The following is a 27372-nucleotide window of genomic DNA, read 5'->3' as shown; positions in this document are numbered from 1 at the left end:
AATTAAATTACATTGATGGAATTTAGAACTTTAAGAAGTTTGGGGGGAGGGTTGGTTGATTTTTTTGTTGTTGTTGTTGTTTCTTTTCAAGGTTTTATTTTTAAACAAGATTCAGACTCTGAACTGGAATATGGAAAATGCTGATTTAGTTTATTAAGGAATTAAACCTGCAGGGATTTTCTTTCCCCCCAGGGTGGTGGATGTAGGAATTTTACATTTTTAGGTTGCCTGAGGAAAGGAAATTCCTGCTCCCAGCTGGGAATACCCAAAATTCCCAAGGATTTCAGTGCTGCCTTGAGCCAAAAGAAGAATTCAGGCTTGAAATTTAATTTTAACTCCCAAGAGCATTGGGGAAAACACCTGAAAAAACCTTGAACTTCACAAGAAGGAACTCCAGGAATTTTTAGGAGTAGATTCCCAGGAATCTCCATGACCCAAAATCTGATTTTTGAAGGTTCAAAAGTGAATTTGATGGAAGAAGGGGAGGGAACCCTGCACTTAATTCTTATTTTATTCCCTTTATCCTGCAGTCAAAAAGAAAAAAACAAAAATCATTAATATGAGAACCCAATTTTTCCTCTCTTTGTTTTAGATCTGGGGAAAAAAAAAAAAAATCCTGGCAAAATTCACTAGTTGTTTGTGTGAGTAAAAGGTTCCAAATGTTTCTTCTTCACCAATTTCATTCAGTTTTGTCCTCCCCAAAAAGTCAGAAATGTCAGGGGGGTAAAATTGATTTTTATTTGGATTTGAGCTGGTTTGGTTGCAGGTTGTGTGGGGGGAAAAAAAAAAAAAAACTAAAAATGAAGATTCACATGAAAAAAATGCTGAATAAAATCGATTTTTGATGGCACCAAACCCCCCCAATCAGCTGAATGACAAAATTGGAATAATTGATGGAAAACTCAAGGAATTCCTGACCCAAAATCCCAATTCCTGCTTTTCCTTGGATGAGGAAAAATCCATCCCCTCTCCCCACCATCCCCCATCCAAAATTCCACAAATAATTTCATTTTCCTCCCTCAGTAACAAATTTCCCTGTGGTTTAAGGTGGGAAATGAGCCAAAAATTCTGATTTTTTTGTTGGTTTTCTCCTTGTTTTGGGGTGTGTATAAACACCTGTGTGGGTTTATACACACAAAATTTGGGGTTACTTCTTTTTTTTTTTTTAATTTTATTTTTTACTGTACAGGTTATAAAGTCGGGGAAAGGTTTTTGTGTTTTCTTAATAGGTGAAGAAATCTCAGAAGACCTGAAATTGCAGCTTACTGAATTAAATAAATAAAAAAAAAATAAAAAAAAAAAAAAAAATAGAAATTTCCCCAGCTGTGGAAGATGGAGCCTCATTTTTGCAGCCACTTTGAATCCTGAGTTCATCTTAAAAAAAAAAAAGGAGCTGGGGATTTAAAAAAAAAAAATTTTGTTATTTTTGTTTTTTATTTTTATTGGAAGAGCTAAAATCTCCCTGGCTGTCTCCAGTGTGCCACTTTTACCATGGACTGATTCCTCCATTAGTTGTCAGATTGTTCTGAGAGCACCTCAGAGTTTGGAATTGTTGGCTGAGAATTGTCAGGAGGAAAAAAAAAATCAAAACAAAAAAAACAAAAATTCTTTGTGCCCCTTTGTTATTCATTGACGGAATCCTTCGGCCTACAGGAGGGAAGTGCATGGCTGGGAAGATCAAAATCTGTGCTCAACGTGGCCAGGTGAGCTCCAAATCCTCCTGGGATTGCCAGAATTAAATTGATTTGGTTAATTAATGGCAATATTTCTAATTAAAGGGGTTAAAATGTTGTCTGAAAATTCATTATTGAGGGTTGGGGTTGAGGGTTGTGTTGTTGAGGTGTGCTGTTATTCTGGGATAATAATAATAATAATTATTATTAGGTTGTTATTATTCTGGTATTTTTATTTTATCTTTTATTATTTTTCTTCTTTTTCTTCTCCTTTTTCTTCTTCTCCTTTTTCTTCTTCTCCTTTTTCTTCTTCTCCTTTTTCTTCTTCTCCTTTTTCTTCTTCTCCTTTTTCTTCTTCTCCTTTTTCTTCTTCTCCTTTTTCTTCTTCTCCTTTTTCTTCTTCTCCTTTTTCTTCTTCTCCTTTTTCTTCTTCTCCTTTTTCTTCTTCTCCTTTTTCTTCTTCTCCTTTTTCTTCTTCTCCTTTTTCTTCTTCTCCTTTTTCTTCTTCTCCTTTTTCTTCTTCTCCTTTTTCTTCTTCTCCTTTTTCTTCTTCTCCTTTTTCTTCTTCTCCTTTTTCTTCTTCTCCTTTTTCTTCTTCTCCTTTTTCTTCTTCTCCTTTTTCTTCTTCTCCTTTTTCTTCTTCTCCTTTTTCTTCTTCTCCTTTTTCTTCTTCTCCTTTTTCTTCTTCTCCTTTTTCTTCTTCTTTTTCTTTTTCTTTTTCTTCTTCTTCTTCTTATTATTATTTTATTATTGATACTATTTTATTATTGATATTATTTTATTATTGATATTATTTTATTATTGTTTTTGTTTTATTATTGATATTATTTTATTATTGTTTTTATTCTTGCTATTATTTTATTACCTCCCTCCAAAAATAAACAAATTAATAGGAAACAAGTGTTAAAACAATATTTTTGCTACCTTTCTTTAGGGTTACTTTTAAAAACTCACTGCTAAGCCATTGCTAATTTTTTTCTACCTCAAGCAGAAATGGTATTAAGATCTCAAATTAAAATTTATGGTGACAAAAAGTTTTGGACAAACCTGACTAAAAATTTAATCTGCATTTCCCAAATGACCCCATTTAAAAAATGGAATTTTAGCCAAGTTCACCTTCGGTTCTGTGACAACTGATTCCAAGTCATTCCCTCCCTCCAAAAATGAAGGAATTGATAGGAAACAAGTGTTAAAACAATAAATTTTTGTTTCTTTCTGCCTTTCTTTAGGGTTAATTTAAAAAAAATTGAGTTTCTGTCCCTCCTGCAGGGTCACTTTTAAAAGAAGCTCTCCCTAATCAGGAACAAACCCCAGTTTGAGTTTCTGTGTTTCTCCTGCAGGGTTACTTTTAAAAGAAGCTCTCATTAATCAGGAACAAACCCCAGGTTGAGTTTCTGTCTCTCCTGCAGGGTTACTTTTAAAAGAAGCTCTCACTAAGCTGAGAAGGCTCTGAAGCTGTGGCCAGGCTGGGCAGAGCCAGGATCCTGCAGCATGTCCAGCCAGGGTGACGACTGCTACTTCTACTTCTACTCCACCTGCACCAAGGTCAGAACTGCTTTTTTTATTTTATTTTTTTTTTTTTTTTTACCTGTGTGGTTTTTGTCTGGATCAAATTCCCGTTGGAATTGGATTCTGAGCAAAGGGTGAGCAGAGTGGAGAAACAAATTTATCTTTTTGAATTAATTATTCAACTTCCAGTTCTGAAAATTGGATTTTTTAAAGCTGTGTCATTTCCCTTTCCAACCCATTTTTTAACCTGTGTGATTTCCCAACCCATTTTTTAACCTGTGTTTTCCTTTTCCAACCAATTTTTCTAACCTGTGTTGTTTTCCCATCCCATTTTTTAACCTGTGTGATTTCCCATTCCATTTTTTAACCTGTATAATTTCCCATCCCATTCTTACCTGTATTTTCCTTTTCCAACCAATTTTTTTAACCTGTGTTCTTTTCCCATCCCATTTTTTAACCTGTGTTTTCCCTTTCCATCCTATTTTTAACCTGTATGATTTTCCCATCCCATTTTTTACCTGTATGATTTCCCTTTCCAATCCATTTTTTGTAACCTGTGTTCTTTTCCAACCCATTTTTAACCTGTATTTTCCTTTTCCAACCAATTTTTTTAACCTGTATGATTTTCCCATCCCATTTTTTAACCAGTATGACATTCCCATCCCTTTTTTTTAACCTATGTGCTTTTCCCATCCCATTTTTTAACCTGTGTTTTCCCATCCCATTTTTTAATCTGTGTGATTTCCCATCCCATTTTTTACCTGTGTTTTCCTTTTCAACCAATTTTTTTAACCTGTGTAATTTTCCCATCCCATTTTTTGACCTGTGTGATTTCCCATCCCGTTTTTAATCTGAGAGATTTCCCATCCCATTTCTTAACCTGTGTTTTCCTTTTCAACCAATTTTTTAACCTGTGTTTTTTTCCCATTCCATTTTTTAACCTGTATGATTTCCCTTTCCAACCCATTTTTTTAAACCTGTGTTCTTTTCCAACCCATTTTTTTAACCTGTGTTCTTTTCCCAACCCATTTTTTAACCTGTGTTTTCCTTTTCCAACCAATTTTTTTAACCTGTGTGATTTCCCATCCCAGTTTTTTAACCTGTGATTTCCCATCCCACTTTTTTAAACTGTGTGCTTTTCCCATCCCATTTCTTAACCTGTGTTTTCCTTTTCAACCAATTTTTTTAACCTGTGTTCTTTTCCCATCCCATTTTTTGTAACCTGTGTAATTTTCCCTTTCCAACCCATTTTTTTAACCTGTGTAATTTTCCCATCCCATTTTTTAATCTGTGTGATTTCCCATCCCATTTTTTACCTGTGTTTTCCTTTTCAACCAATTTTTTTAACCTATGTGATTTCCCATCCTGTTTTTTAACCTATATGATTTCCTTTTCCAACCCATTTTTTAACCTGTATGATTTTCCCATCCCATTTTTTAACCTGTATTTTCCTTTTCCAACCAATTTTTTTTAACCTGTGTTCTTTTCTCATCCCATTTTTTTAGCCTGTGTGATTTCCCATCCCATTTTTAACCTGTGTGCTTTTTCCATCCTGTTTTTTGACCTGTGTTTTCCTTTTCCAACCAATTTTTTTAACCTCTGTGTTTTTCCCATCCCATTTTTTACCTGTATGATTTTTCCATCCCATTTTTTGACCTGGGTTATTTCCCATCCCATTTTTTAACATGTATGAATTCCCATCCCTTTTTTTTAACTTATGTGCTTTTCCCATCCCATTTTTTAACCTGTGTTTTCCTTTTCCAACCCATTTTTTAACCTGTATGATTTCCCTTCCCATTTTTACCTGTATTTTCCTTTTCCAACCAATTTTTTTAAACTCTGTTCTTTTCCCATCCCATTTTTTTAACCTGTGTGATTTCCTATCCCATTTTTAACCTGTGTGCTTTTTCCATCCTGTTTTTTGAACTGTGTTTTCCTTTTCCAACCAATTTTTTTAACCTGTGTGTTTTTCCCATCCCAGTTTTTAACCTGTATGACATTCCCATCCCTTTTTTTTAACCTATGTGCTTTTCCCATCCCATTTTTTAACCTGTGTTTTCCCATCCCATTTTTACCTGTGTGTTTTTCCCATCCCATTTTTAACCTGTTTTCCTTTTCCAACCCATTTTTTAACCTGTCTGCTTTCCCATCCCTTTTTTAACCTGTGTTCTTTTCCCATCCCATTTTTTTAACCTATATTATTTTCCTTTCCAACCAATTTTTTTAACCTATGTGCTTTTCCCATCCCATTTTCTTAACCTGTGTGATTTCCCATCCCATTTTTTTTAACCTCTCTGTTTTCCCATCCCATTTTCTTAAACTGTATGATTTTCCCATCCCATTTTTTATACCCTATGTGCTTCTCCTTTCCAACCCCATCAATATTTTAAAGCTGAGTGAGTTTCCCCCCCTTTTTTTTTTCCCTTTTTCAGGGAGACTCCTGTTCCTTCCGGCACTGCGAGGCGGCGCTGGGCAGCGAGACCGTGTGCACCCTGTGGCAGGAGGGCCGGTGCTTCAGGAATGTCTGCAGGTTCAGGCACATGGAAATCGATGTGAGTGCTGCCTCAGAACCCTGCCAGGGCTTCCCAAGGGTGTGGGGGAGGAAATCTGCTTTCCCAGCAGAGATTTATCAGGAGAAAAAGGGAAAAAATCAGTTTTGGAGGTGTTTGTCAGTAGGAAATGTTGGTATGAAAAATGCTGTTAGGCCCAAATTTTGTTTGTATGAAATTCTCTTATTCACAAATTTTATTTGAAATGCTCTTATTCCCAATTTTTGTTGTTTTGAAATGCTGTTATTCCCAAATTTTGTTTGTATGAAATGCTCTTATTCCCAAATTTTGTTTATTTGAAATGCTCTTACTCCCAAATTCTGTTTGTTTGAAATGTTGTTACTCCCAAATTTTGTTTGAAATGCTGTTATTCCCAAATTTTGTTTGTATGAAATGATCTTATATCCAAATTTTGTTTGTTTGAAATACTCTTATTCCCAAACTTTGTTTATTTGAAATGCTCTTACTCCCAAATTTTGTTTGTTTGAAATACTGTTATTCCCAAATTTTCTTGGTATGAAATGCTTTTAGTCCCAAATTTTGTTGGTGTGAAATGCTCTTATTCCCAAATTCTGTTGATATGAAATGCTGCTAGTCCCAAATTTTATTGATATGAAATACTCTTATTCCCAAATTTTGTTTGAAATGCTGTTACTCCCAAATTTTGTTTGTATGAAATGCTGTTATTCCCAAATTCTATTTCTTTGAAATGCTCTTATTCCCAAATTTTGTTTGTTTGAAATGCTGTTACTCCCAAATTTTGTTTGAAATGCTGTTACTCCCAAATTTTGTTTGTATGAAATGCTCTTATATCCAAATTTTGTTTGTTTGAAATACTGTTATTCCCAAATTTTCTTGGTATGAAATGTTTTTAGTCCCAAATTTTGTTGGTGTGAAATGCTGTTATTCCCAAATTTTGTCTGTTTGAAATGCTCTTATTCCCAAATTCTGTTTATTTGAAATGTTTTTATTCCCAAATTTTGTTTTTATGAAATGCTCTTATTCCCAAAATCTGTTTATTTGAAATGCTCTTATTCCCAAATTCTGTTTCTATGAAATACTCTTATTCCCAATTTTTTTTGTATGAAATGCTCTTATTCCCAAATTTTGTTTGTTTGAAATGCTGTTATTCCCAAATTTTATGCCAGAGCCCCTACATGGATCCCACACCTTAAATGTGGTGGGCAACATTCCTGAGAGCTGGAAAATGCCCTGGATTTCTCCCCAAAACTTTATCCTGCATTCTTGGATAGGGAATAAAAAAAGATGGGAAGGAGCTAAAACTCTGAAGGATAAATTCAGGTGCATTTCACCAGCAATTGAAACCTGAAAATTGAAATTTTTCCCTGTGAATAATCCCATTATTTTGGATTTTTTTGGATTAATTAGTGGCAGTGAATGATAGAAAAAAAATCCAGATAATTCCATTTCCCCTCTTTGCAATGAATTCCACCCTTCCTTGTGTCCTTGTTAACAAACTGGGTGAGTTTGCAGATCCCAGGCAGGATCCCTGAGCTGGGATTTGTGGTTTTTCCCTCAGAAAAAGCGGAGTGAGATCGCCTGTTACTGGGAGAACCAACCTGGAGGCTGCCAGAAGCACAACTGCGCTTTCCACCACACCAAGGGGCGCTACGTGGACGGGCTCTTCCTTCCCCCCAGCAAAAGTGAGTTCTTCACCTCCTTTTTATTCAAAATGTCCAGGAATTCCTGTTAAATATTCCTTGAAATTGTGTGGACTGGCTCTTCCTTCCCCCCAGCAAAAGTGAGTTCTTCACCTCCTTTTTATTCAAAATGTCCAGGAATTCCTGTTAAATATTCCTTGAAATTGTGTGGACTGGCTCTTCCTTCCCCCAAGCAAAAGTGAGTTCTTCACCTTGTTTTTATTCAAAATATCCAGGAATTCCTGGTGAATATTCCTCAAAATTACCTGGATGGGCTGTTCCCACCCCTGAGCAAAATCAGTTTTCCAGCTCTTTTTTTTTCTTGGAATTTTCAAAAATTAAGAGTGAATGTTCCTCAGAATTACCTGGCTGGACTCTTCCTTCCCCCCAGCAAAAGTGAGTTCTTCACCTCCTTTTTATTCAAAATATCCAAGAATTAATAGTGAATATTCCTCAAAATTACCTGGATGGGCTGTTCCCACCCCTGAGCAAAAGTCAGTTTTCCACCTCTTTTTTTTTCTTGGAATATTCAAGAATTAATAGTGAATATTCCTCAAAATTACCTGGCTGGGCTGTTCACCCCTCTGAGCAAAAGTCAGTTTTCCACTTCTTTTTTTTCTTGGAATATCTCAGGAATTCATGGTGAATATTCCTTAAGATTGTGTGGATGGGCTCATCCTTCCCCCCAGCAAAAGTGAGTTCTTCACCTCCTTTTTATTCAAAATATCCAAGAATTAATAGTGAATATTCCTCGAAATTACCTGTATGGGGTGTTCTACCCCTGAGCAAAAGTCAGTTTTTACTTCCTTTTTATTCAAAATATCCAGGAATTCCTGGTGATTATTCCTTAAAATTACCTGGATGGGCTCTTCCTTCCCCCCAAGCAAAAATGAGTTTTCCATCTCCTTTTCCATCAAAATATTCAAGAATTAATAGTGAATATTCAAGAATTCCTGGTGAATATTTCTCAAAATTACCTGGATGGGCTGTTCCCACCTCTGAGCAAAATCAGTTTTCCACACCTTTTTTTTCTTGGAATATTCAAAAAAATCATGGTGAATATTCCTACATGGATGGGCTCATCCTTCCCCCCAGCAAAAGTGAGTTCTCACTTCCTTTTTATTCAAAATATTCAAGAATTAATAGTGAATATTCCTCAAAATTACCTGACTGGGCTGTTCTACCCCTGAGCAAAGTCAGTTTTCCACCTCTTTTTTTTCTTGGAATATTCAAGAATTAGTAGTGAATATTCCTCAGCATTACCTGAATAGGCTGTTCCTACCCCTGAGCAAAAGTCAGTTTTCCATCTCTTTTTTTTCTTGGAATATTCAAGAAATCATGGTGAATATTCCTCAAGATTGTGTGGATGGGCTCATCCTTCCCCCCAGCAAAAGTGAGTTCTTCACCTCGTTTTTATTCAAAATATCCAAGAATTAATAGTGAATATTCCTCAAAATTACCTGTATGGGGTGTTCTACCCCTGAGCAAAAGTCAGTTTTTACTTCCTTTTTATTCAAAATATCCAGGAATTCTTGGTGAATATTCCTTAAAATGACCTGGATGGGCTCTTCCTTCCCCCCAAGCAAAAATGAGTTTTCCGTCTCCTTTTCCCTCAAAATATTCAAGAATTAATAGTGAATATTCAAGAATTCCTGGTGAATATTTCTCAAAATGACCTGGATGGGCTGTTCCCATCCCTGAGCAAAAGTCAGTTTTCCACTTCTTTTTTTTTTCTTGGAATATTCAAGAAATCATGGTGAATATTCCTACATGGATGGTTTCTTCCTTCCCCCCAGCAAAAGTGAGTTCCTACCTTCTTTGTATTCAAAATATCCAGGAATTCCTGGTGAATATTCCTTGAAATTGTGTGGACTGCCTCTTCCTTCCCCCAAGCAAAAGTCAGTTTTCTGGCTTTTTTTTCTTTCTTGGAATATTCAAGAATTCATGGTGAACATTCCTCAAAATTACCTGGATGGGCTGTTCCTTCCCCCAAGCAAAAGTCAGTTTTCCATCTCCTTTTCCCTCAAAATATCCAAGAATTCCTGGTGAATATTCCTCAAAATTACCTGGATGGGCTGTTCACCCCTCTGAGCAAAAGTCAGTTTGCCAGCATTTCTTTTCCTTGGAATATTCAAGAATTAATAGTGAATATTCCTCAAAATTACCTGGCTGGGTTGTTCCTTTCCCCCAGAAAAAGTGAGTTCTTCACCTCCTTTTTATTCAAAATATCCAAGAATTAATAGTGAATATTCCTCAAAATTACCTGGATGGGCTGTTCCTACCCCTGAGCAGAAGTCAGTTTTCCACCTCTTTTTTTCTTGGAATATCTCAAGAATTCATGGTGAATATTCCTCAAAATTACCTGGCTGGGCTCTTCCTTCCCCCCAAGCAAAAATGAGTTTTCCATCTCCTTTTCCCTCAAAATATTCAAGAATTAATAGTGAATATTCCTCAAAATTACCTGGATGGGTTGTTCCTTCCCCCAAGCAAAAGTGAGTTTTCCATCTCCTTTTCCCTCAAAATATCCAAGAATTAATAGTGAATATTCAATAATTCCTGGTGAATATTTCTCAAAATTACTTGAAAACTCAAGGAATTGTTTTATGGCTGAAAGGGAGTTTGCAGGTCAGGAGAATGGAGTAAAAATCTGATTTTTGAAATTTTTTCCCTACTCTGTGCTTGGTGATTTTTGCTTTTCAAGGTTCCTTTTCCCTCTTCTCCTTTAACCCCTTTATGGGTGGGGAATAAGGAACTGAATCCAGGAATGTTCTGTTATCAAATTTACAACATTTGGGGTCAAAGTTTGAGATTTCTGAGTCACATTTGAGGTGTTTTTCCAGCCACACTCCCTGAAATGTTTGCATTCAGGAGAATGCAGTAATTTTAATTTTTTATTTTTATTTTTTTTTAATTTTAACTTTTTTAATTTTAACTTTTTTAATTTAACTTTTTTAATTTAAATTTTTTAATTTTAACTTTTTTGATTTTTATTTTTTAATTTTATTTTTTTAATTTTAACTTTTAAATTTTTTTTTAAATTTTAACTTTTAATTTTCATTTTTTTGATTTAATTTTTTAAATTTTAAATTGTTTTTGCTTGGTGATTTTTACTTTTCAAGGTCTCTTTTCCCTTTTTTTTTAACCCTTTATAGGTGAGGAATAAAGAACTGAACCCAGATCTGTATATATTAAATTTCCAACTTCAGAATCAAAATTTGAATTTTTTTTTTCCCTTTTCCAGCCACTCTTCCAAGCCCCCCTGAGGCTGCAGAGGACGAGGTGAAAATGGTGCAGCTGCAGCAGAACAAACTCTCCGTTCAATCCAACCCCTCCCCTCAGCTCAGGGGGGTGATGAAAGTGGAAAATTCCGAGAATGTTCCCAGCCCCACCCATCCCCCAGTGGTCATCAACGCTGCAGATGATGATGAAGATGATGATGGTGAGAAATGTGCAGTTTATTGAAAATATTTTTGCTTTTCATTGAGGTAAAAATCAGTAATTTCACCATTATAAACCGCACCATTTTGATTAAAATTTTGGTCTGAACCCGAAGTGCGGCTTATAATCAGGTGTGGCTTAGATATGGACAGAGAATGAAAAGTTGCTGTTTTAGTTTGGAGGACAGGTGTGTGCTGAGAAAGGCAGGAGCTTCTCTTTGAAATGGAGAATGTAAAACCCCTCCCTCCAAATTATTATAATTTTGAAATCAAGGGGCTCTCAGGCAAGGATATGAGAATAGGAATAACAGTTCTGTACTAGGGAAATTAAAATAGAAATACAGCACTACAAAGAACAAACCCCAAACCCTGACACAGTCAGAGTACAGCCTGACACCCGTCAGGCAGGGTGTTGGCAGCAGTCCCATCCCATGGTGGCTGCATCCTCCTGCAGTGACAGATGTGGCTCAGTTGGAGCAGTGCTCCTGTACAAGGTGCAGTTTCCCTCCGAAGCTCCAGTGGTGATGTGGAGAAATCCGGTTTTCCTCTGGAGTCCAGGGAAAAAAGGGCAACTCAGTGTCTCAGAATTTCAGATTTTATCTAGGTAGGAAAGGTTTGGCTTCTCCCCCTGGCTGGAGCAACTCCCAAAGGGATGCAGTAATTTTATCAGTCCCACAGTGGGACTCAATGGCCATGAGCAGAAAATGACTGGCTGGAGGAAGGATGGGTTGTGAAAAGAACACTGCCCCAGCTGGTTTATAAACCATGGCCATGAACAGGAGATATCCCATGAGATAAAGAACACTGCCCCAGCTGGTTTCAATGGATGCCCATTAGCAGAATATCTCCCAGGGAGATCAGGATCACTGCCCCACCCTCAGCAGATGCTGATAGAACAGACACCTTTGATCACACTCTGTATTGTAACATGCAGTTTATAATCATGAAATTACTCTAAATTGATGAATTAAGCAGCAATTGGAGCTGCAGAAAATTTTAACAAATCATAATTATTATTATTATACCAGCTAAAAATGAACAATTCTGGTTAAATCCCTACTCCATAAATTATTGAATTTGATTTTTTTTTTCCATTCCAGACCAACTTTCTGAAGAAGGAGAAGAAAGCAAGAACCCCAGTCCAACCAGCAGCCACAGAAAGCCACAATGGGCTGAGAGTGATTTCCACCAGGAAATCCAATCCCAGTGCAAAGCAAGGTACTCCAGGAGCTGATCTCACAATTAAAATATTCCTAAAATCAAACAGAATCCAGGGATGATGGATGGAATGCAGTTCATCCCCACCTGGGCACGTTCCCCAAGCAGGGAAACAACTCCTGGTTTGCTTGTGTGGGACTAAATGGAGTTTAAATGGAATTTAAATAGAATTTAAATGGAGTTTAAAGAGTTTAAATGGAGTTTAAAGGGAGTTTGAAGAGTTTCAGTGGGGTTTAAAGGGAATTTAAATGGAGTTTTGAAAGTTTAAAGGGAATTTAAAGAGTTTCAATGGATTTTAAATGGAGCTTAAAGAGTTTCAGTGGAGTTTAAAGGGGTTTAAAAAGTTCAAATGGAGTTTAAAGGGAATTTAAATGGAGTTTAAAGAGTTTAAATGGAATTTAACTGGAGTTTTAAAAGTTTCAGTGGAGTTTAAAGAGTGTTTGAAGAGTTTCAATGGAGTTTCAACAGAGTTTAAAGGGAACTTAAAGAGTTTAAAGGGAGTTTAAAAAGTTTAAAGGGAGTTTGCAGAGTTTCAATGGAGTTTAAAGAGTTTCAGTGCAGTTTAAATGGAATTTAAATGGAGTTTAAAGACTTTCAGTGGATTTTAAATGGAATTTTTAACGTTTCAATGAAATTTAAATGGAACTTAAAAAGTTTGAATGGAATTTAAAGGGAATTTGGAGAGTTTGAATGGAGTTTGAAGATTTTAAATGGAGTTTAAAGAGAATTTGAAGATTTTAAGTGGAGTTCAAAGGGAATTTGAAGAGTTTAAATAGAATTTAAATGGATTTTAAAAGGTTGGAATGGAGTTTAAAGGGAATTTGCAGAGCTTCAATGGAGTTTAAAAGGAATTTGGAGTTTCAATGAAGTTTAAAAGGAATTTGGAGAGTTTCAGTGGAGTTTCAGTGGAATTTGCAGATTTTCAGTGGAGTTGAAATGTCTGAAGATGTCCCTTTGGGAATGCAGCAATCTTTCATCCCTCTCCATCAATCTGTGCTCAAAAACGTGGATTTTTCCCTGGGAGGGTAAAAAAAGCTGCCAGATTTCCTAAACCCCACCTGTTCTGGGGTTTTTAATTTGTGGGCAAGGTTTATTCCCAATATTTTGGGAAGGATTTCCCCTCCATTCCCTGAACTTTCTGTGCTTCCAGAGGACAACTTGAATTTCGGGATAAAAACCTTGGAAGAGATCAAACTGAAGAAACTCAAGGAAAAAGCCAAAAAACAAGGTGGTGAGTTAATATCCCCAAAATCCCTCCCCTCATCCTTCTGTTCATCTCTGGCTTTCATCCTGGATCATTTGCAAGGGAAATAATTTTTATTTTTATTTTGCAAATTTGGGACAAACCGCAAGGACAAACTTTGATTTTTTTTTTTGGAGTGGGCTGCTCTGGCATTGGCAGCTTGGAATTCTGATGGAAATCCAAGACAAATTGCTAATCTAGAATTAATTACTAATTGTTAATTGTTGGTTTTTCCATGTTTTTCCATGCAGAAGGTCCTTCAGGAGTGGCTGTGGATCCTCTCCAAGCCCGGAGCATTCCCGTGCCGGAGAAGGAAAACGTCCGCACCGTGCTCAGGACTGTGACCCTCTCCTCTAAGGAAGGTAATCCCAAAATTCCCATTCCACACCTCCCAAAAATCAAATTACAGTAATTTCACCATTATAAGCTGCACCATTTTGACTAAAATTTTGGTCTGAACCCGAAGTGCAGCTTATAATCAGGTGTGGTTTATATATGGACAGAGAATGAAAAGTTGCTGTTTTAGTTTGGAGGACAGGTGTGTGCTGAGAAAGGCAGGAGCTTCTCTTTGAAATGGAGAATGCAAACCCCCTCCCTCCAAATTATTATAATTCTGAAATCAAGGGACTCTCAGCAAAGATATGGGAATAGGAATAACAGTTCTGTACTAGGGAAATTAAAATAGAAATACAGCACTACAAAGAACAAACCCCAAACCCTGACACAGTCAGAGTACAACCTGACACCCGTCAGGCAGGGTGTTGGCAGCAGTCCCATCCCATGGTGGCTGCATCCTCCTGCAGTGACAGATGTGGCTCAGCTGGAGCAGTGCTCCTGTACAAGGTGCAGTTTCCCTCTAAAGCTCCAGTGGGGATGTGGAGAAATCCGGTTTTCCTCTGGAGTCCAGGGAAAAAAAGGCAACTCAGTGTCTCAGAATTTCAGATTTTATCTTGGTAAGAAATGTTGGGCTCCTCCCCCTGGCTGGAGCAACTCCCAATGGGATGCAGTAATTTTATCAGTGCCACAGTGGGACTCAATGACCATGAGCAGAAAATGACTGGCTGGAGGAAGGATGGGTTGTGAAAAGATAAAGAACACTGCCCCAGCTGGTTTATAAACCATGGCCATGAACAGGGAGATATCCCATGAGATAAAGAACAATGCCCTGCCTGGTTTTCAATGGATGCCCATTAGCAGAATATCTCCCACAGAGATCAGGATCACTGCCCCACCCTCAGCAGATGCTGATAGAACAGAAACCTTTGATCACACTCTGTATTGTTACATGCAGTTTATAATTGTGAAATTACTGTAATGATCATTAGGATAATTCAGATGTGGTCCTGCCTCTCCTGATTTCAATTCTCAAGGTTTTGGGTTTGGAAGTTTTGTCGTTAAAATAATTTTCTGCTCCCAATCATTTAATTCCTGTGGTTTGGCTGCCAGAAAATGTCATTTTTTTGGATAAAAAACAGTACTGGGGATGGTTTTGGTACACTGAAAAGATTATTCCTGGTTTTAGGGGAGGACCCTGTGATCCAGCTGAATCTTCCTGACAGACTGGGCAAAAGGAAAACTGTCATGGGTGAGAGCTTCTTGTGAAGTGTTTACCTCAAAAGCAGCAAATTCTGGTAGCAAAAAACCAAAAATATTAATTTCAAATACTAATATTAAATATTAACAATCTGGGAGGATCCAGGTTCCTGGGGGATTGTTCTAAACCTTCCTGCAGAGGAATATTCTGAAAGAATTTCTCATTTTGTGTCTTTTTGAAGGTGGGAAAACTTTCCTTCCCCTGAGGAGGAACATTGGGGAGAGGCTGGGGAGGAAAACAGAGCTGCAGGAAAACTCTGACAAGGCCCCAAAGAGAGGCACAGGTACAGAAACAGCTGGAATTGCACCTGGGAGTTCTGCCCAGCTCTCCTGAGTGGGATTTTCTCCTTTTTGGTTTTTTTCTGTTTGGGATTTTCTGCTTGGCTTTTTCTGTTTGGGATTTTCTCTCCAGGCTTTTTCTCTTGGGATTTCTGTCCCAGTTTTCTGTTTTGTTCCTCCTTTCTTTTCTCCTTCTTTTTTGCACATTAGTTGGGGGTTCAAGGTCACTCTGAGGTGCTTCCCTGTGTCATTTCTCACCCAAAATTGGGATTTTTGCCACTTTTTCACTTTCCCTCCTGGTTTTTTTTTTTAAGTTCAAGTCCTGAAGTCCCTGAAGGAGAGACTGGGGCTGCCCTCTGAGCAGAGCAGCACTGAGACAGGTAAAATTAAATTTTAAATACTCCTTTTTTTTTCTTCTTCCCAAGAACTTCTGTACATTTTAAATTGGTAATTTTAAAGGATAACTGGCTCTGATTTTCCAAATCCAGGTGGTTTAAAGGAGGGAGAAAAGTTTATTGTTGAGGGAATTGGGGTTGTTCAGCCTGAAGAGGAATGTCCCAGGGCAGGCTGGATCAGTGGATAAAACAAATAAAAAGGATGAAAAGGATAAAAATGATAAAATGCACCCTGGGACAGTGGGAGCTGTCCCTGCCCATGGGATTGGGATCATCCAATCCCTCCCAACCCAAACCATTCCAGGATTCCCTGGGCTGGTTCAGATGGGATTTTGGGAATAAATCCTTCCCTGGGAGGGTGGGGAGAGGCTGGGATGGAATTCCCAGAGAATCCATGGCTGCTCCATCCCTGGGAGTGTCCCAGGGCAGGCTGGACCAGTGGATAAAATAAATAAAAAGGATAAAAATGATAAAATGCAGCCTGGGACAGTGGGAGGTGTCCCTGCCCATGGGATTGGGATCATCCAATCCCTCTCAACCCAAACCATTCCAGCATTCCCTGGGCTGGTTCTGATGGGATTTTGGGAATAAATCCTTCCCTGGGGCTGGGCTGGAATTCCCAGAGGAATCCCTGGGAGTGCCCAAGGCTGGATGGGACAGATTGGGATTGGGGAAGGTCCTGCCCATGGGATGATCCCCAAACCATTCCATGATCCCATAACAAATCCCATTTTCAGCACTCCTGACTCATCCCCACAGAATTCAGATTGGATCACCCTGGCAGTTCTCAGAGCACCCTGGGCTGTTCCTGGATCATCCTTCAGATCCTTCCCCACCCCAGGGGCACTGAGACCCCTCAATCCCAAATTCCCTCAGCTCTGGGTGAATTTCTGGAGCTTTCTCCCCCTCCTTGAGCTCAGCTCCCCTGAGCAGGTTTGGTTTTTGTGCCCACAGACAAAGCTGCCAAACCCATCGAGGAGATCAGGGTGAAAACCCTGGAGGAAATCCGGCTGGAAAGAGCCAACCAGAGACGAGGAGGAGAACCCCCAAAAATGCCAGGGGAGGGCAGGAAAGCTGAAGATCCCAATTGGGAGCCAGACCCTCCCAGCCACCCGAATCAAACCCCTGACGGGAGCCCTGGCAGAGAAAAACCACAAAAAGGTCGGGAGAGGAGAAGGAAAAAACCGAGGAATTCTCCAGCAAAGCCAAAAGTGAGGCTGACACCAGGAAACAGAACATTCCTGCTCCAGCTGTGGCAGGCAGAGCACAGCTGGCAGAGGCTGGGAGAGCCAAAGGGGCAGGAGAAGTTCGGATCAAAACCTTGGAGGAGATCAAGAGGGAGAAGGCGCTGAGGATGCAGCAGAGCGGGGAGAACGTCCCAGTCCCTGCCCCTGCCCCGCCCGAGGCTGCCCTCAGGGGCAGGAGGCTGCTCAGGGTCACCAAGCTCCTGGGTGAGGGCACTTCTGCTTCTCCTTGGCACTTGTGGGTCTGTCCTGAGAGCTCTGGTTGTGTTCTGGGAGTTGTGGTTCTCTTCTGGGAGTTGGAGTTCTGTGTGGGGAGTTCTGGTTCTCATTGGAGAGCTCTGGTTCTGTTCTGGGAGTTCTGCTTTTCCTTGACAGTTCTGGTTCTGTTTTGGGAGTTGTGGTTCTGTCTGGGGAGTTTCTGGTTCTGTTGGGATTTCTGCTTTTCCCCCTTTGGGAATTTCTGCTTTTCACCCCTTTGGGAATTTCTACTTTTCCCCCTTTGGGAATTTCTGCTTTTCCCCCTTTGGGAATTTCTGGTTCCATTTTGGGAGCTCTGTTTTTGTTTTGGGGAGTTCTGCTTTTCCTGGCAGTTGTGGTTCTGTTTGGGAGTTCTGGTTCCCATTTGGGAGTTGGGATTCCCATTTGGGATTTCTGCTTCCCCCTTTGGAATTTCTGGTTCTCTCTTTGGCAGTTGTGGTTCTGTTTGGGGATTTCTGGTTCCCCCTCTGGGAATTTCTGGTTCTGTTTTGGGAGTTGGGGTTCTATTCTGGGAGTTCTGGTTCCCATTTGGGATTCTGGTTCTCATTTGGGAGCTCTGGTTCTGTTCTAGGAACTCTGGTTCTGTTTGGGGAGTCCTGCTTTTCCTTGGCACTTGTGGTTCTGTTTTGGGAGTTGTGGTTCTGTTCGGGATTTCTGCTTTTCCACCTTTGGGAATTTCTGGTCCTTTCTTTGGGAGTTGTGGTTCTGTTCTGAGAGCTCTGGTTCTGTTTGGGGAGCTCTGGTTTTGTTTTGGGAGTTCTGCTTTTCCTTGGCACTTCTGGTTTTGTTTGGGAGTTCTGGTTCTCTCTTTGGGAGTTCTGGTTCTGTTCTAGGAGTTGTGGTTTCCCATTTGGGAATTTCTGCTTTTCCCCCTTTGGGAATTTCTGGTTCTGTTCTGGGAGTTCTGGTTCCCCCCTTTGGGAATTTCTGGTTTTCCCCCTTTGGCAATTTCTGCTTTTCCCCTGGAAATGAATCCTGTTAGCTCAGGAGTTGCTTGAATTTGTCCTTCCTGTTAATAAAAATACAGAAATAACCCCAAAAAAACCTAATTTTTAATTTCTTTTTTTGTTTAAAGCACCTGGAAGAGAAGAAAAAATGATTGTGAGCTGAACAAACCTTCCCCAAAGGGAGCCCTGCACCTGCTGAGGTGAGTCTGCTGTGAGGGTGAACAAATTTATAAAAAAAACTTCCAATTCCTGATCAATCCCTCCCCATTTCTGAGCATTTGAGACATAAAATAATAAATTTTTCCCAATCATTTTGTCACTTTTTGTTTCCTGCTCCCTGTTTTCCCCACCTTTCCTCATTTGGAAATGAGATTTTTTGGTTTTCCTCACAGATTTTTTTGGTTTTCCTCACAGATTTTTTTGGTTTTCCTCACAGATTTTTTTGGTTTTCCTCACAGATTTTTTTGGTTTTCCTCACAGATTTTTTTGGTTTTCCTCACAGATTTTTTTGGTTTTCCTCACAGATTTTTTTGGTTTTCCTCACAGATTTATTGTTTTCCCCCCAGATTTTTTGGTTTTCCCCCCACAGATTTTTGGGTTTTCCCCCTGATTTTTTATTTGTTTCCCCCCCAGATTTTTTGGTTTTCCTCACAGATTTTTTGGTTTTCCTCAGATTTTTTTGGTTTTCCTCACAGATTTATTGTTTTTCCCCCAGATTTTTTGTTTGTTTTCCTCCCAGATTTTTTTTCCCCACAGATTTTTTGGTTTTCCCCCCCAGATTTATTCCCCCTAATAACCCCCTTGTGGTATTTTCTTTTCCCCCTCCTCAGAATTCAGGCAATCCTGGGGTGCAGGTGAAGAGCCTGGAGGAAATCATGTGGGAGAAACGTCAGAAACTGCAGGAGGAGAAAACCCCCAAGGGCTCTGGGGCAGCTCCAGCTGAAAACCCCGAGACAAAGCAGAGCCAGAGCCCTGAGGCTGCCCTGGGAACTGCCCTGGGAACTGCCCTGGGAACTGCCCAGCCTGGCAGGAGGAAACTGGGCAGGCTCCAGCAGGGAGCAGCAAACAGCACAGACACCAGGGGAGCTCAGGGCAGCGAGAGGAGAGGCAGAGGTGAGAGCTGGGGGGGGCTGGGGGCGGGGATTGGGGTCTGGGTGCTGCTGGGAGCTGCTGGGATTGGGGCTGGGGGAGCTGCTGGGGTTGAGGCTGGGATTGTGGGCTGGGATTGGGGTTGGGGTTGGGAGCTGCTTGGGGGCTGGGGAAGATGGGATTGGGGGCTGGGAGCTGCTGGGGTTTGGGACTGGGGGCTGCTGGGATTTGGGGGCTGTGAGCTGGGATTGGGGCTGGGGGAGCCGAGATTGGGGCTGGGGTCTGGGAGCTGCTGGGATTTTGGGGGCTGGGGGAGCTGGGATTTTGGGGCTGGGGAGCTGGGATTTGGGGTTGGGAGCTGCTTGGGGGGCTGGGGGCTGCTGGGATTTGGGGCTGGGGGAAGCTGGGATTGGGGCTGGGGGGAACTGGGAGCTGCTGGAGATGGGGCTGGGATTGGGCCTGGGGGCTGCTTGGGGGCCTAGGGGAGCTGGGATTGGGGGCTGGGGAAGCTGCTGGGATTTGGGACTGGGAGCTGCTGGGACTGGGAGCTGCTGGGATTGGGAGCTGCTGGGGTTGGGGTCTGGGAGCTGGGATTGGGGTCTGGGGGAGCTGGGATTAGGGTCTGGGGGAGCTGAGATTGGGGCTGGGAGCTGCTGAGGGTTGGGGTCTGGGAGCTGCTGGGATATTGGGGGCTGGGAGAGCTGAGATTTGGGGTCTGGGAGCTGCTGGAATTGGGGGCTGGGGGAGCTGGGATTGGGGCTGGGAGCTGCTTGGGGACTGGGGGAGCTGCTGGGATTGGGGCTGGGGAAACTGGGATTGGGAGCTGCTGGGATTTGGGTCTGGGGGAGCTGGGATTGGGAGCTGCTGGGGTTGGGGTCTGGGGGAGCTGGGATTGGGAGCTGCTGGGATTGGGGTCTGGGGGCTGCTTGGGGGTCTGGGGCGAGCTGGGATTGGGGCTGGGATCTGGGATTGGGGCTGGGAGCTGCTGGGATTTGGGCTGGGGGGGATCTGAGCCCACCTGGGGCAGGGCTGGGAGTGCACCCAGGGGGAGAGCAGGGGAATGTTTGGGGTAAATCCAGAGCAGGGGTTGGGTAAGAAAAGGGGGTTGGATAAAAAAACAGGGATTGGATCAAAAAACAGGGGTTGGGTAAGGAAAGGGTTGGATAAAAAAGGGATGGGGTTGGATCAAAAGGGTTTGGATCAAAAAACAGGGATGGAGTTGGATGAAAAAACAGGGGCTTGGATAAGGCATAGAAAAGGATTGGATTGGATTGGATTGGATACAAAAAAGGGATGGGGTTGGATAAAGAGAGATTGGATCAAAACAGGGGTTGGATAAAAAAGGGATGGGGTTGGGTAAAAAGAAATTGGATTAAAAAAAAGGATGGGTTGGATTAAAAAAAGGGATTGGATTAAAAATGGGATTGGATTGAAATGGGATTGGATGAATAATGAAGGGGTTGGATCACCCTGGGATCGTGAGAAATCCCAAACCATCCTGAAATTCTGGGATTATCAACAAAACCTGGGAGGATTTTTATTTTTTTTACCCCAAACCTCTCCTTTTCCCTCCTTTCCAGCCAAGTCCAAGGTGTGCCTGAAGCCTCTGGATGCCAAAGCCCCTCCCAAGCAGCCCCTGAAGAGGAAGGGCCCTGAGGGTCCCCCCCCCTGCTGTGGTGGCTGTGAAGCCACTGAGTGCCACCAGTGGGGACAGCCAGGACCCCGCAGCCAAGGTGAGACCCCAAATCTCCCTTCTTCCCAAAAAAAAATGGAAATTTCCTCCAGCTCTCCATCCCTTTTCACCCCACAAGTGTCAGGGGTTTCATCTTCCCCCTGCAGAATTCCCTGATGGGTTTTGGGGAAGGATTTTGGGAAGGATTTTGGGGAAGGATTTTGTTGAAGAGTTTTGGGAGGGATTTGGGGGAGATTTTGGGGAGGATTTTGGGGAGGGATTTGGGGAAAGATTTGGGGAAAGGTTTTGGGGAAGGGTTTTGGGAAAGATTTTGGGAAGGGTTTTAGGGGAAGGGATTTTTGGGGAAGGATTTTGGGGAGGGATTTTGGGGAAGGGTTTTGGGAAGGGTTTTGAGCCATTCCAAAGCAAAAATTCCTTAAAATAAAAAAAAAATAATTCCTCATTTTGAGAATGCCTTACAGAAAAGGAAGAATCTCTGAAAATTTAGGGTTTTATATTTTATATTTTATATCCTAAACCTTGTCCTCCTCCTCACTGCCAGGTTGTTCCCAGTTCTGCAGAGGCCAGCCCAGGCTCCAACCCTGGGAGAGAGAATTCCCAGAGCAGGTAACCCCAAATCCCCAAATCTCAGCTCCTGAGCCCAGGGGGGAGCTGGGCTGGGTCAGAGCCAAATTCCAGGAAATTGGTGCTGAAATCCAACAGATTGGCAATTAGTTGGAATTAATTGGAATTAATGTCTGTGCAGCCCCTTCTCCCCCAGATCCCAGCTGTTTACTCACAGCCAAATTCCCAAACCCTGAACTGATCCAGCTCATCCTGCACTCCCCAAACCTGATCCAGAACTTTCCAAAACCAATCCAGGACTCCCCAAACCAATCCAGAACTTTCCAAAATCAATCCAGAACTTCCAAAACCAATCCAGGACTCCCCAAACCTGATCCAGGACCTTCCAGAACCAATCCAGGAGCTTCCAAACCTGATCCTGGACTCCCCAAACCTGATCCAGGACTCCCCAAAACAATCCAGGACTCCCCAGACCTGATCCAGGACTTTCCAAACCTGATCCAGGACTCCTCAAACCTGATCCAGGACTTTCCAAAACCAATCCAGAACTTTGCAAAAACCAATCCAGAACTTTCCAAAACCTGATCCAGGACTTTCCAGTCCCCTTTCAGGACTTTCCAAACCTGATCCAGGACTCCCCAAACCAATCCAGGAGTTTCCAAAACCAATCCAGGAGTTTCCAAAACTGATCCTGGACTCCCAAAACCAATCCAGGACTCCTCAAACCTGATCCAGGACTCCCCAGACCAATCCTGGACTTCTCAAACCTGATCCAGGACTTTCCAAAACCAATCCAGGACTCCCCAAACCTGATCCAGGACTCCCCAAACCTGATCCAGGACTCCCCAAACCTGATCCAGGACTCCCCAAACCTGATCCAGGACTTTCCAAAACCAATCCAGGACTCCCTAAACCTGATCCAGGGCTTCTCAGACCTGATCCAGGACTTTCCAATCCCCATCCAGGACTCCCCAAACCTCATCCAGGACTTTCCAAACCTGATCCAGGAGTTTCCAAACCTGATCCAGGACTCCCCAAACCAATCCAAGACTTCTCAAACCTGATCCAGGACTCCCCAAAACCAGTCCCAGCCTCCCAAACTCCTGGCACCCCCAATTAAATTAAATTAAATTAAATTCAAGCACTCATCTCCACCTCAGGCATGTCCCACACTGATTTTTCCCTTTTCCCTGTTTCCCCCAGCCCCGAGCTGCAGCCTGGGAGCCAGGGGGATTCCCTGGCACAGTCAGAGGTGTCGGGATCTTCCTCCTCCTCCTGCTCCTCCTCGCTGGAGGTGCCGGTGAAGCTGCGGCGCCTGAGCTCCACCGGCGCCGCCAAACCCGCCCTGTCGGTGGAGGACGACTTTGAGAAACTCATCTGGGAGATCTCTGGGGGAAAACTGGAAGCAGAAATCGATCTGGATCCAGGGAAGGACGAGGATGATCTGCTGCTGGAACTGTCAGAGATGATTGACAGCTGAGAGGGGGAGTTTTAACAAAAATACACAAACTGAAAACGCGGAAAAAAAAAAGACGCGACACCAAAAAAAAAAAAAACTGAAAAAGCAAAATTCTCTCCCTCATCCCCCACACACAAATCCTGTAAATGTTGTTGGGTCTGTGGAGGAGATCCTTGCCCAGCTGGATTGGTAGGAATAGGCAGAGTTATCCTGAAATTCCCACCTGGGACAGGACAAAGCACTTGGAATTCACTGGGGGACACAGATCCCATCAGAGATCCATCAGAGATCCCTGAACCCAACCCTGGAGTTCCTGTGTCACCTCTGGAATGCACAGCTGGACTCAAACCCGGGGGGAATTCAGGAAATCCAGGCTGGGACACGACAGCATTTTGGGATTTTGGACCAAGCACTGCCAGGGGGAGCCTGACTCAGCTCCAGGGGGATTTTTCCAGCTGGATCCAGGCGTGGGCAGCCCAAATTTCCTCCTGGCTGCCTGCAGGAATTTGGGCAGAGGAAAAGGAGGATTGCTTCAAGTGCCTCTCGCTCCTGAGGATCCCTCCCTGCTGAAGGACTGGAACAAAACCTCTCCCACCCCCCTGGGATCATTGAGGAGGGGAAAAGCACCTGGAATGTTCCTCCTTGGCTGCTTCCCTCTTTTCCACCCCTTGGAGATGGAGCTGGGTGGAATCCCCGTGGTTTTTTTGTTGGGTTTTTTTTCTGGGATTTGTTTTTTTTTTCCTGTAAATATTTTATTCTTCCATTTTATATTTGTATGATTGTATTTAAGGGATTAAAGGTAGGCTGCTCACTCTGGTGTCTGTGCAGAGCTCTCTGCTTTCTGTGGGTTATTTAAGGAATGGGGTCAAACAGGTTGGGACTTTTTAATTAGAAATTAATGAGGGGCAGGGGCAGGGTTGTGGGAGCAGCCAGGGATGGGAATGGGGCTGGAGAGTCTTGAGGGGAAGGGGAAGAATTTGGAGAATCCTGAGGGGAAGGATTTGGAGATTTCTGAGGGAAATGGGGAAGGGTTTGGGAAGGGAATGGAGCTGGGAAGGGTTTGGAGAGTCCTGAGGGGAAGGGGAAGGGTTTGGATAATTTTGAGGGAAATGGGGAAGGGTTTGGGGAATCCTGAGGGGAAGGGTTTGGAGAATTCTGAGGGAAATGGGGAAGGGTTTGAGAAGGGAATGGAGCTGGGAAGGGTTTGGAGAGTCCTGAGGGGAAGGGGCTCAGGCTGCAGCAAAGGAGGCTCAGGGGGAATTTGTGGCTCTGCACAACTCCCTGACAGGAGGGGGCAGCCGGGGGGGATTTGGGATCTCATCCCAGGGAACAGGGACAGGAGGACACGGACGATATTTCAGTGATTTTTTGGCTTCTCTGGTCTTGTGAGACAAATTAACAGGAGCACAAAAAAACACTTAGTTTTGAAGTCGGGCACTTAAGGCCTGGTTCTGAGCCAGGGGAACATTTTAATACACTTTTTTCCCTAGGAATTGTGGTTATTCAAAGCAAATAAAATAATAATAAAGAAACCCCTAGTAAAAGCAAGGGGAGAATCCTACTAACAGCAAAAAAAACCCTTTAAAATAATGGAAAATAAGGAAAAATTGCGGCTGCCCTCACACCGCCACTATCCCACAGTGCCGCGCGCTTTTATTCCCCTCCCCCCCCAATTCCTCCACTATCCCACAGTGCCCCGCGCGTGGCCATCCCGCTCCCGTACCGCCGCTATCCCACAGTGCCCCGCGCGTGGCCATCCCGCTCCCGTACCGCCGCTATCCCACAGTGCCCCGCGTGGCCATCCCGCTCCCGTACCGCCGCTATCCCACAGTGCCCCGCGTGGCCATCCCGCTCTCACACCGCCGCTATCCCACAGTGCCCTGCGTGGCCATCCCGCTCTCACACCGCCGCTATCCCACAGTGCCCCGCGCGTGGCCACCCCGCTCCCACACCGCCGCTATCCCACAGTGCCGCGCGCCGCCGCGGGCCCCGTGCAGCCATGGCGTACCGCGGGCAGGGCCAGAAGGTGCAGAAGGTGATGGTGCAGCCCATCGTATCCTGCCGCCAGCTGCTGAGGGAGCGGGGGAGCGCGGGGAGGCCGCGGGGAGCGCGGGGCGGGCGGGCGGGGCTGGCGGGATTGATCAGCACGGTGAGGGCGCTGAGGGCCGCGGGTTCCCCCTCAGGGGTTTGGGTTCAGCCCTCAGGGATCGCGCCCCTCAGGGATGCCGGGTCCCACCCCCGGCCCGTGGCTGTGCTGTGCCCTTAACTCTCGGCTCCAGAACCTGATCTTCCGCTACCTGCAGAACGTGAGTACCGGGGCTGCCCCTCAGAGCCCCCCCGTGCCCATCCCATGGCAGGGACAACTCCCCCATCCCAGCTGCTCCCAGCGATGGTTGGATCCTCTGGGAATTCCAGCCCAGCCCCAGGGAAGGATTTATCCCCAGTATCCCATTCAAACCAGCATCTGGAATTTTGAAATGATTTGGGTTGGGAGGGATCATCCAATGCCGTGGGTAGGGACAGCTCCCACTGTCCCGGGCTGCGTTTTATCCATTTTATCCATTTTATTTATTTTATCCTTTTTATTTATTTTATTCACTGTCCAGCCTGGCCTGGGACACTCCCAGGGATGGAGCAGCCACAGCTCCTCTGGGAATTCCACCCCAACCCCTCCCCACCCTCCCAGGGAAGGATTTATTCCCAAAATCCCATCTGAACCAGCACAGGGAATCCTGGAATGGTTTGGGATGGAAGGGATCATCCAATCCTGTGAGCAGGGACACCTCCCACTGTCTCAGGCTGCTTTTTATCTTTTTTATCTTTTTCATCCTTTTTATCCTTTTTATTTATTTTACCCACTGTCCAGCCTGCCCTGGGACACTCCCAGGGCTGGAGCAGCCACAGCTCCTCTGGGAATCCCACCCCAGCCCCTCCTAGGAAGGATTTATTCCCAAAATCCAATTTAAATCCTGTTTCTTTCCATTTAAAACCATTGCACCATGAGGGCAGTGCCTGCTGCTCCTCCATCCCTTGGGATATTCCCATGGAAACCCACCCTGCCAAAACCCCTGAGAACAGAGCAGAAACCCCTCAGAGCTGGGAACATCCCATCCCTGTTTTCCTCTCCCTCTCCCTGATTTGCAGAGATCCAGGATCCAGGTGTGGCTCTATGAGCAGGTGAACATGAGGATAGAAGGCTGCATCATCGTGAGTGCCACTGTCCCCTTGTCACCCCTCTGCTTTTCCCCTTCCCTAAACACATTTTTTCCCATTAAAAGCAGAGTTGGGGTGGGAATGTTCCCGTTTCTCCTGGGAATTGCAGGGTTTGGGGTGTTTTTGGAGGTGCCTGGCTGAGGTTGGTGCTGCTCTTGCAGGGCTTTGATGAGTACATGAACCTGGTGCTGGATGATGCTGAGGAGATTCACTCCAAAACCAAGTCCAGGAAGCAGCTGGGTAGGTCAGGGAGGGGTGGGAACCTGAAATCCAGATGTGGGACATGGAATTTGGGAGTGGGAGCCTGAAATCCAGATGTGGGAGCCTGGAACCAGGGGTTGGGACCTGAAATTCAGATATGGGACATGGGATTTGGGGTGGGACCTGAAATCCAGGTATAGGAGCCTTAAACTTCAGGTGTAAGGTGGGAAATCCAGATGTGGGATCCTGAAATCCAGGTGTGGGAGCAGAAATCCAGGGGTCAGACCCTAAAATCCAGATGTGGGAGCCTGGAACCTGGGTGTGGGAACTGAAATCCAGCTGTGGGGTCCTGGGATTTGGGGTGGGGACCTGAAACCCAGATGTGAACACCACACACAGGGAGCCCCAAATCCAGCTGTGGGGCTGGGATTCAGGGATGGGATCTGAATGCAGGTGTTGGGGGGTTTGGGATTGAGATCCAGCTGTGGATGGGATTGGGATCCAGCTGTGGGATTGGGATCCAGCTGTGGGATTGGGATCCAGCTGTGGGTGGGGCTGGGATCCAGCTCTGGGATTGGGATCCAGGGATGGGATCTGCATGCAGATGTTGGGAGGTTTGGGATCTGGAGCCAGCTGTGATCCAGCTGTGAGATTGGGATCCAGCTGTGGGGCTGGGATCCAGGGATGGGATCTGAATGCAGATTTGGGAAGTTTGGGATTGGGATCCAGCTGTGGGTGGGTTTGAATCCAGCTGTGGGACTGGAATCCAGTGATGAATGGGGCTGGGATCCAGCTGTGGGATTGGGATCCAGGGGTGGGATCTGAATGCAGATGTTGGGAGGTTTGGGATCCAGCTGTGATCCAGCTGTGGCATTGGGATCCAGCTGTGCTCCAGCTGTGCTCCAACTGTGGGATTGGATCCAGCTGTGCTCCAGCTGTGCTCCAGCTGTGGCCTCCCCCCCTTGCAGGCCGGATCATGCTGAAGGGAGACAACATCACCCTGCTGCAGAGCGTCTCCAGCTAGGCTGGGATGTTTGGGATGTCTGGGATGGGGCAGGAGGAGCCACAGCTGCACGTCCCAACCTCCCCTGGGGTTTCTCTTTTGTAGTTTGGGGTTTATTTGGGAATAAAAATGGTTTTTTGGTTG

General features: G+C 43.8%; 2 protein-coding genes across 2 annotated transcripts; both read left to right on the top strand.

Moving 5' to 3' along the window:
• Window positions 1–35: 35 nt before the first annotated feature.
• On the top strand, window positions 36–23628 carry ZC3H11A (zinc finger CCCH-type containing 11A). The gene is given in 23 exon segments (XM_033080248.1): window positions 36–1703; window positions 3083–3218; window positions 5615–5734; window positions 7272–7395; window positions 10634–10831; window positions 11930–11961; window positions 11963–12047; window positions 13198–13278; window positions 13542–13652; window positions 14813–14875; window positions 15066–15167; window positions 15477–15542; window positions 16512–16645; window positions 16647–16712; window positions 16714–17008; window positions 18135–18158; window positions 18161–18190; window positions 18193–18206; window positions 18837–19119; window positions 20676–20761; window positions 20763–20828; window positions 21330–21394; window positions 22556–23628. Coding segments are annotated over 22 exon segments (2376 nt in total). The 5' UTR covers window positions 36–1703; window positions 3083–3164; the 3' UTR covers window positions 22833–23628.
• An 892-nt stretch (window positions 23629–24520) lies between these two features.
• SNRPE (small nuclear ribonucleoprotein polypeptide E) lies at window positions 24521–27372 on the top strand. Its single transcript, XM_033080170.2, has 5 exons — window positions 24521–24864; window positions 25091–25117; window positions 25956–26018; window positions 26186–26264; window positions 27194–27372. The coding sequence occupies exons 1-5, from the start codon at window positions 24811–24813 to the stop codon at window positions 27247–27249; spliced, it is 279 nt and encodes a 92-aa protein (XP_032936061.1). The 5' UTR covers window positions 24521–24810; the 3' UTR covers window positions 27250–27372.

Source organism: Catharus ustulatus, chromosome 25 (genome assembly GCF_009819885.2).
Source record: "Catharus ustulatus isolate bCatUst1 chromosome 25, bCatUst1.pri.v2, whole genome shotgun sequence".
Taxonomy (NCBI): Eukaryota; Metazoa; Chordata; class Aves; order Passeriformes; family Turdidae; genus Catharus; species Catharus ustulatus.
Note: the sequence above shows the minus strand (reverse complement) of the source record. Positions and strands in the feature narration are given on the sequence as shown.

Excerpts from the sequence above, each read along its gene's own strand:
- SNRPE (XM_033080170.2), top strand. The coding sequence starts at position 24,811 with ATGGCGTACCGCGGGCAGGGCCAGAAGGTGCAGAAGGTGATGGTGCAG. Across the intron at positions 24,865-25,090 it reads AGGTGATGGTGCAGCCCATC|AACCTGATCTTCCGCTACCT; the intron begins GTATCCTGCCGC and ends TCTCGGCTCCAG. Across the intron at positions 26,019-26,185 it reads GGATAGAAGGCTGCATCATC|GGCTTTGATGAGTACATGAA; the intron begins GTGAGTGCCACT and ends CTGCTCTTGCAG.